Source organism: Bidens hawaiensis, unplaced genomic scaffold (genome assembly GCF_021521415.1).
Source record: "Bidens hawaiensis isolate Kalapana, Puna unplaced genomic scaffold, B.hawaiensis_p1.1 tig00039060_1, whole genome shotgun sequence".
Classification (NCBI taxonomy): Eukaryota; Viridiplantae; Streptophyta; class Magnoliopsida; order Asterales; family Asteraceae; genus Bidens; species Bidens hawaiensis.
The window spans coordinates 112,758-122,382 of record NW_027496868.1 but is presented as its reverse complement, the minus strand read 5'-3'; the positions used below and the strand labels follow the sequence as shown (position 1 = coordinate 122,382).

At 30.9% G+C, this 9,625-nt stretch overlaps 1 protein-coding gene across 1 annotated transcript; it reads right to left on the bottom strand.

The window, feature by feature from the left end:
- Nucleotides 1-813: 813 nt before the first annotated feature.
- On the bottom strand, nucleotides 814-1,434 carry LOC143590923 (zinc finger protein 5-like). The gene has a single exon (XM_077071267.1). The coding sequence runs from the start codon at nucleotides 1,423-1,425 to the stop codon at nucleotides 814-816; it is 612 nt and encodes a 203-aa protein (XP_076927382.1). The 5' UTR covers nucleotides 1,426-1,434.
- Nucleotides 1,435-9,625: the final 8,191 nt, after the last annotated feature.

Below are 9,625 nucleotides of genomic sequence, written 5' to 3'. Positions count from 1 at the left end.
TAATAACCCAATTTGACATGTTGACTAATTTAAGAAGATTTGTTAAGGTCAAAGATCATAAAACATGGCGAGAATTGAGTTGCTTTACTATATTGATTAGATTAGACGTTGTTCGTCACAAAAATCATTAAACACTAAAATATAAATCATACCTGATAATTGCAAATGATGAACATATTTGATGTTGTTTGGATTATGAAACCGACAAATCATGAAGAACCGGTTATAGATAAGGCAAAAATTCTGGTTACAAACGATTGGGAGCGTTATGATTTTTGAACGAAGCATGCACCTTTTAAAGAATAAACGATGAACAATTTAAACCTAGTAATTTAATAAGTTTTTTACTTCTAATAATAATTAGAATAATTAATATCATAATCACATTAATAAGTTACAAAATATAAAAGTTAATATCATTGATTAATATTTTGTTGTGAATATGTGGAAATTAGATTTATGGAATGTTGATGACATGGAAGGCTATGTGGACAACCTAGGTGAATGACATGTGAATAAAATTGTGTTACTTTAATATATTAGTTAGATTTGATTTTATTATATCATCGTCAACTAACAATCAATGGCGGATTCTGGATATGTCATCATTGGGGTTATCCTTGTTATTTACATGCTTTGACGTTCTTGGTCCTCCAAACTTTATTTTGTTAATTAACATCAAGACATCGAGAAGATTAATAAGTTTTCTCACAAAGTTTCCTTGGTGCTTTTATTTAATACAGTTATTACCAAATCTAAGATATGTTTGCTCCATATAATTCAAGCTACAATTGATTAAAAATAAACAAATAGTTACATGGTCGAGTATGAACTTGGAGCCAATTGAAGATCCAAATCTTTGTAGGTTTGCTTTGAATCATCGTCTGATGACGAGCAAAACATCCTTCTTGAGCTTCGGGGATGCTTACTGTATGTATCCTTAAAAGATATTAGATCTTCATCATACAAACCAAAAGTAATGCCAACTGGTTGATCACTGAATTCACCACTACAATAACCATGAAAACTTACGTTGTTCATATGATTATCATTAATACTCTCATCGTAGGCTTGAAGGTAATGATCAATGATCGCTTTTCTAGCTTGTAATAATGCCCTTTTCTTCTTCATTCGTTCTCTTTTATGTGCGTTTTGATGACCACCTAACGCTTGCGAGTTTACAAAGCTTTTCAAACAATATTTGCACTCAAGCTTCTTTGTTTCTTTGGTGGGAGGCTTTTCTTTCTTAGTGGATGATGGATACAAGCTTTCTTCGGGTCCTCCTAATGGTTTGAGTGTTGATCCGTTTTTTTGAGGATCAATCTCGAACCCGAATAATTTGATCTTTTTGTCGGATGTTTTCAATGAATCTATATGATTTCTATGATCGGTTGATGAAGTAAAGGTAGACACAACCTTTGCCATCTCTCTATCTTGAGAATGTTTATGAGTGACGCAACAAATGGAGAACACCCATCTTGCCTTTTATAGCCACTCAATTATAGCTTTTAAGAATAAGATAACAATTTTTTTTTTCATCATGAGATATATGCATATATATTTGGGAGAATTTTATATATACACACATATTTTATATATACATACACACATACATCTAGAATTTCTTAAATATGAGATATATATATAGAAATATATATATAATCTATTTAAGGTTTTTAAACGCTATGTGTAGTATTTTAAACTAGATTTGAGTAAAACTGTTTTTAAAATATTGATTGTTTAAACCTATTGAGTTTGAATCTTGATTTAGAATGCTCATGGTTTTCATTTACATTTATATTCATACTAGCTTTTGAACATGTACATTACACAGGATTTATCAAATAATAAATATAAATAAGATTCGTTAATTGAAATAACGACACAAAATTAAAGGTAAAAAATAAATGAAATAGAAAATATCATAACATTTAGATTGTTACGTTAAGATAAATTATGCAACAACAAATAAAATGAAGTTCAAAAATAACTAAGTTATTTTATTCATAAATATATGTTTTTGTTTTTTTTTTTTACTTTTGAAAAGCATATACTTATGTGTATATAATAAACTATTACAATAGTTTCTTAATATCGTTTTAATTATAAATGTTCAATCGTTTACCTAAATAAATGCAAATGTGCGTATGTGATACATATAGATACACTAAGCATAATGTTATTTGTATATAATCGGAATTATGTATGTCACCATTAAGTTTAGCTATCTCATAGTTGCTTTAACATAAATTAGATATTTGTTATTATTATATTTCAACAATTAGAAGATACTTTCAATTCAACATCTCTTTTCCAAACCAATCTTAATAATATTTATTCATAATCATGATGCAATTATAATTACCAAAAGGAGTGAACAATTAATAGATCTAATTGGGACCTATATTGTACACACGACTAACATACAATTATACAAGTATTCAAGTGAGTGCATAAAGAAACAAATGAAAGTCATTTTACAATCTAAAAACGTAGTAAGCAACGTTTTAGTCAAATATATAAGCATTCAATAACAAACAGGTTCTTATAAATCATGTCACCAAATATGAAATTTTGAATCAGTTTCTAGACCATAAACATTCATATGAAAAACATAAAAACAGATTAAATATTGCTATGAGTTCAAATAAACAGTAAAAATGAATTCACACCAATAAAACCAAAAAATTAGAAGTACATAGAATGATTTGGTATATGCCATATGAAAGTAACTGCCAGGAAAAAAACATACTAACCTTAAAAGTCATTGTATAATAGTGATTGTTGTGAGCTCCGAAGAAGATTTAGAATGTCAAACTTATAAGTGTTTCAACATTGTACCAATGTTTTTACATTTTGCAAAAATTATCTAAATCCATATTAAAGTAAAAAAATACGATTAAACCTATGTTCCTATGTTTTGTAGCTTAAGTTGTTTTTGTATATAATCTTATTTCTTTATTGAAATTGATTATATGATAAATGTTTTAGAGCATTCCCAGTGGATTCTCCAAATTATGTGAGGGGGTTCTCCATTTTTTAGAGATGGTTAAAAATGGTTGTGAGAGAAGGAGAGAGAAAATGTTACTGTTCATGATTAAATTTGGAGAAGCGCACTATTCATCTCTATATTTTTTTAATGTTTTTGAAAGTGGTTGTGAGTGAATGATAGAGAAAAGGTAATGATAAAAGTATAAAAAGTATTATTTAATTGAAAATGGGAGAGAAAAGATAGTGTTTTTAGTGTAATTATAGAGATGAAGATGGAGAATCGAATGAGAATACTCTTATGAAAGAATTGACGGTTTTAAAAAGAAACAAAAAATTTGAATTTAGCAAAAAACCTGAATCTTAGGACTCTAATGTTTTTAGGCATAATTAATCATTACTTTAATGTTTAAAAGTTATTTTTTAGAATGATTATGTTTAGAAAATTAAATTTAAGATACAAAATTAAATAATCATATTAATAAAAATGGATGAAAGTGTAACTCATGGGTCAAACAATTTTCACCCATGACCAATAGATTAAGAAGAAGAGAGATTAGAAGATTATGAGAGAATTTTAATCTAAAATTAAATGTGGTTAAGGCATCTAAGTATCATTATTTTTGTTTATTAGTAAAGTAAGATAAGATAAGAATGAAACTCTTGAAAATACATAATCGTGTAAGGCAAAAACACACACACACATATATATATATATATATAGTATTTATCAAACTAATTAAATGGTTAAATTGAAACAATGACATTCGTAAGTAAATTAAAGTCAATAACTGATATGAGGGATAAAAGAGGAAATCTGTCCCTTATGCAGAAATTATTCTAATAAAATTTTTATAAACTTATTTTATGTTTTTTTTAAACAACTAACAAACAGAGAATTGTCTAGATACTCCGTATGAGGTGACCCAATGACAAAAGACCACTGCAAAACTATGGATGAGCAAATTCGGTATTGGTACCGATTTGCATCGGTACCGAACCGGTACAGTTACCAAAATCGGTACCAAAGTTTTGAGTTTTCGGTACCGGTACGGTTGCGGCTTTTCCCGAATTTTACCTTAAATACCGGTACCGAAATGCTCAGTTCGGTACCGGTACTAAAAATTTACGATTTTCAGGATCGGGATTTTCAGTACCGATACGGTACCAATCTCATCCCTACCACAAACTGACCCAACTTATGTTAAGTTAAAAGTTTGTATATATTTCATTGCTTTTAAAACTATTATCATGATATCTAGTATTTTATTTCTTTAATATGGATGTAATATTGTCATTTTTATAAATAGTGTTTTTCAAAAGCTGTAATATGTTATGCAATATACTAGTAATTGCATTGTGCATGTGTGTCATTTTTAATTGAGAATCAAATAAAAATTAAATGAGTATTAACGTTGTTGGAATGAGTTTAATCGACCTTTATTTTGAGCCAGTTTCGATCCTAAACAAAACTTCTAGTCGGCTACTTGGCCAAAATAGAAATTTTAGGGGATCCTTCCCCTACTATTTGCATGGTGCAATTGTCTTACTTTACAATGAGGACAATGTGTCAATATATGAAATCGGTTTGATTATGTTATATGATGCGGTTAAGCCAGAGACAATGTGAATGTGTTAGAAACTTATGTTAATAAAAGGATGCAAATAACCCCGCCTATAAAAATCCACACGTACCGCCTTCTTATTGTTTTCTACGCGTTGAATAATGTTTTTTCATTCAAAAAGAATCTGAGTTAAATCAGAGAAGTTATGAAAACTTAGAATAAAAAAAAGAGGAATAGCATTCATCCATTATGGTGTAGTGGTAGGGAGCTTGGCTTTTTCAATGGAGACTCAAGTTTAATTCTCACTTACAATACTTTGGGGGGTATGGGTGGCTCTATGAAGAAAGACTGAGATCTTTGTGATTTTCAATTCGATCCTGAGGGTATCCGGGTTTTACCATCAGTGGGCCTTCAGGTGGTGGGTTTTTCCCGGAACTGGAGATAACTTGAAGGCGCTTAAGGGCTCCGTACTGTTGTTATTGGGTCACTCCGTACGAAGTACCTAAGCATTTTATGTTGGTTTGCCATTAAAAAAAAAGGAATAACGAAAGAGTTTGTAAAGAATAAAAGCAATATTTGTTGGAAGATCTTCTCCACATTAATTGTGGCTTAGAGGGATTAATTGTGCATTTAATAATCTTTTAAACTATTTAAAATATTTAAAACATTCAGCTATTGCCTCTCTTTACCAATAAAATAAAGGAATATGTATGTTCTGTGCTTAAAGTAGGGAACATGTCACTATTATAAGACAAACACAAGTCAAAGAAAGACGAGGATTAGAATAACTACACAAAATCTGGCACTATGCTTCTTCTTCTTTTTTTTATTATTATAATACTTCTTTTTTTTTTTTTAAATGTTTAAGTTTGCCTCCTACTATTTACAATAAACCGCCATTGTCAGGGATCGAACCCTGAACCTCTCACCCAAAGGCCTAAGCCTTTACCATCCCACCAAAGTGGAGATGGCATAATACTTTGCTTGACCATCATTTGAAGGATTGATTCATTGTGTATATAATCAGTCAAATTGTTCATTCACTTTGTGAACTTCAAAATCACATAATAATCTGTCTCTGCTACTGTTTTCGTATAGCAATTATCTTATTACTATATTCTTTTATAAGCTTTTACAAAGTTTATAATTTTATTTCCAAATTGATGATAGTTATTAGTATGATTGTCTACTTATACTATTTAAGCATGTTTTTATTGAACGCTTGCCCCCTATTTAAGGTGTCCAGCACCACGTAAACTATCTTCATTGCTGGCTCTTGGGTGGTGCAACCCGGACAACCGTCCAGGGCACTTACTTTTCGAGGACACAAAAAATTTTATATATATATATATAGGGTAATGTTAAAATAAAAACCCATTTGAGTTGTGAAAACCCGCGAAAACCCTATGTAACATCGTTTTTTTTTTGTTACATGTAATATATGTTGTAACATTAATATAAAACATCAAAACATCAAAAAAAAATGTTTTGCTATTTTTTAATATTTTTTTACTAATTTTTAAATATGTTTTCAGGAGAGAGAAAAAGTTATATTTATATTTACATTTTTTATTCATTTTAATTGTGGACCACAGGATTTAAATATTAATTAAACACATATGGTTGAGAATGAGTTTCTAGAGTTTTCACAACTCAAGTGGGTTTTTATTTTATACTTAGCCTATATATATATATATATATATATTAAATTTCTTTATAGAATAGGAATAAATCTTATTCCCGTTATTACATATTGGGACCAATTTTTGTGTTACCATAATCCATTTGTGGTATTGAGCCCAAACTAATTAAAAAAATGATAATAACTAATAAACCGATTGATTGACTTCTTCAAGGATTTTAGAGAAAATGGTTTTTCAAAAGCGATAGATGACGCTGAGAAGATTGCTTTTGAAATGGGCATTGACCCGATATTTGCACAAAAACGTGTAATTAAAAGGAAAAAACAAAGTGATGAGTGTTTAAGTAGCCAAGAAGCTTCATTTACTCCTTAAGAGAATTTTAGAGTAAATTATTTTTATATATTATTTATCAAGCTATTACTTCTCTTGAGACAAGATTTGATTAATTCAAAAATTAAGAGAAATTATTTGGATTTGTATTTCCACAAAACTTGAGGAAAATTGAAGATAAAGATCTTAAGTTATCTTGTAATTTTCTTGAAAATGCAGTTAAGTTTGAAGAAAGATCCGGATATTGATGGCAAGGAGCTTTATATAGAGTTAAGCTCATTAGACACATTATATACCAAGGAAATTTAGTAGCCCTATTGAAGTTTTGAAGCATTTGAACGAGACCCAATAAAATTTCCCAAATGCAAGGATTGCATATAGAATATTGTTAACTATTTCAGTCACGGTGGCATCCGCATAAATAAGCTTTTCAAAGTTGAAGTTATTAAAATCTTATTTACAATCCACAATGTCCTAAGAAAGACTTAATGGATCGGCGATGATAGCCATCGAGAGCGAAATCTTAGATAGTATAAACTGCGAAGAGATGATCAAACAATTTGCTGTCAAGAATGCTAAGAGAGCTTCACGAATCATCGGTTAGACGTTAGCTATTATTGTATTTGAGTTTATTACTATAATTTTGCTATTTTTATTGTTATAACGTTAATGTCATTTAAAAAAATATCTTATATATTTCATTACTCGTTAGGGCCTACGAGCCTTTTTTTTATGCTCGTCCTAGGTATTTAAATTCTCGGAGACGGCCCTGACTATCTTCCTTATTTATCCATAATTACATACAATAAATTAATTAACAATTTAATTTATTTAATAGACTATTTTTGAATTAAATATATTCCAAAACAATCAAATTTATTTTGACAGAATAATAAGGGAAATTATGTTGTCGGTGTTGGTGAAAAGTGAACTCACAACTTTTAATCTAGGTAAATTCGCCTTATATAATCCAAACCATGTCCGATTGGTAATATAAGTCCCAACTATTAAAATGGAAAATATAATCCCAACTAAGCATGTGGGTGCAAAATTAATGGAAACTTAACCGACCGTTAATTTTGTGTGACGTGGCAGCTGAGTTGTCTCTTAAATAGAAAAAAAACTTTTATTTTAAATGAGATGAATAATGACATGGCTTTTAATAACCTATCCCTCACGTCCAACCTAAACCTGGAACCCGAACCCATTTACACCTCCGCCAAATCCTTCGCTCCGGCCACCTTAGCCAAACTTGGACCGGGTTTGACTTCCTGGGTTGCGCCGTTGACGGCGAACCTGATTGAATCGATTGAACCAATTCGTAATGTGGCTTCAACGACGATCCCGATTGGACCGAACCCTAAACCAGACATGAAACCCTAACCAAAGGCCAAAAGCCTCAGAACCTCCTCACTCCTGGCAACCGGCTGCCGCCTCTTCCACCGGAGAATCAACATGGTCACCGGCACCACCACCACCACCACAACAATAACCGGAAACCAAAACAGAAACCCCCTAGCGCACTTTGACCACGCATTTACACAAATTAATAACACATCCAGTAAAACAACGGTAAAACCCTAATTTGACAGCAACAATCATATGTGATTAGATCAGATGAAGCCGTCGTAAGGATCGAAGACGTATTGCCGCAGAATTGATGCTTGTGATGTGGATTCCGAATCATATACGAGGCTTGATGATTATGATTATGATTATGATTGTGTGGTTGGTTTGTAATTTGGGGATTTAGGGTGTGAGTTTGAGAATGGAGGAATATATTTTGCCACAACAAAAGAAACGAATAGGAGTAGAATAGCATCAAGAGACGTGACTTCATTATATTCCTCCACTTCCTGGGTTGCGCCGTCAGCGTCCCCGTCAACAGGTCAAGAGACAAATCAGCTGCTATGTCACATAAAACTAGCGGTCGGTTAAGTTTCTGTTAATTTTTCACCCACATGCTTAATTGGGATTATATTTTGCAATTTCAATAGTTGGGACTTATATTTGCCAATCGGCATAGTTTGGATTATATGAGGGTAATTGGATTTTAATAATCCCAACTTTCTGTTATTTGCCGATAATAATCCCAACTTTGTTTATTCCCACCAGTGGTCCCAAATTTAAAAAGTTGGCTCTCAATGGTCCCCCGTTAAAAAAAACCTAACGGCGTTAAGTTTTTTATGAATTTCAAACTGGATTTTTAGGGCTTTTGATCGGAAGGAGGATACGAGTCGATTAACGTAAAATTTAGCTCGAAATGATGCTTTAGATGGCTTGATTAGTGCTTCAAATTGGGTGTTTGAACTTCAAATTGACAAAAATTAAGCTGTTTAGAGTATCGTTTCGAGTTAAGTTTTATATCAATCAACTCATATCCTTCTTCCGATCAAAAGCTCTAAAAATCAGTTTAAAATTCAGAAAAAACTTAACGTTGTTAGGTTTTTTTTAACTAGGGACCACTGAGAGCCAACTTTTTAAAATTTGGGACTACTGGTGGAATAAACAAAGTTAGGATTATTATCGGCCAATAACAGAAAGTTGGGATTATTAAAATCCAATTTTCCTAATTTAAAATGTATGTAGCTTACCAACTCAACTATGATGAATTGATGTTAACCTCTTTTTTTTTTTAATATGTGTAGATTAATTTAATCATGGAACTCAAGGTGTATATCATTAACTATTACAAGTTTATTTTTCTCTCTTTTTTTATACTTATTAAACATACAAATAATTTTTTTTCATAACTGTTAAACATCGAACTAGTTTTATAATTAAAAACCACTATTTTTAAAAATGTTAAAACATGCACGTGCACGCGCACACACATATATTATTTATTATGATGACCCTTGGTTCTTAAATCCGATCTGACTTGTAGCCTAACAACACAGCCAATTTGATGTCCAACCCCGGGTATGAAAACATACAAAAAAGCAAAAAAAATTAAAAAAATAATAAAAAATCATAACTAAAATGAAAATAGAAACGGAAAAAATTTAAAAAACTAAAATGTTTCTCATGTCATTCCCGTTAAAAAAATGCCGAAAAGACACAATGCTGAAAAAAAGGCACAATGACGAAAGTGAACGA

Coding starts and splice junctions, on each gene's coding strand:
- LOC143590923 (XM_077071267.1), bottom strand. CDS start 1,425: ATGGCAAAGGTTGTGTCTACCTTTACTTCATCAACCGATCATAGAAAT.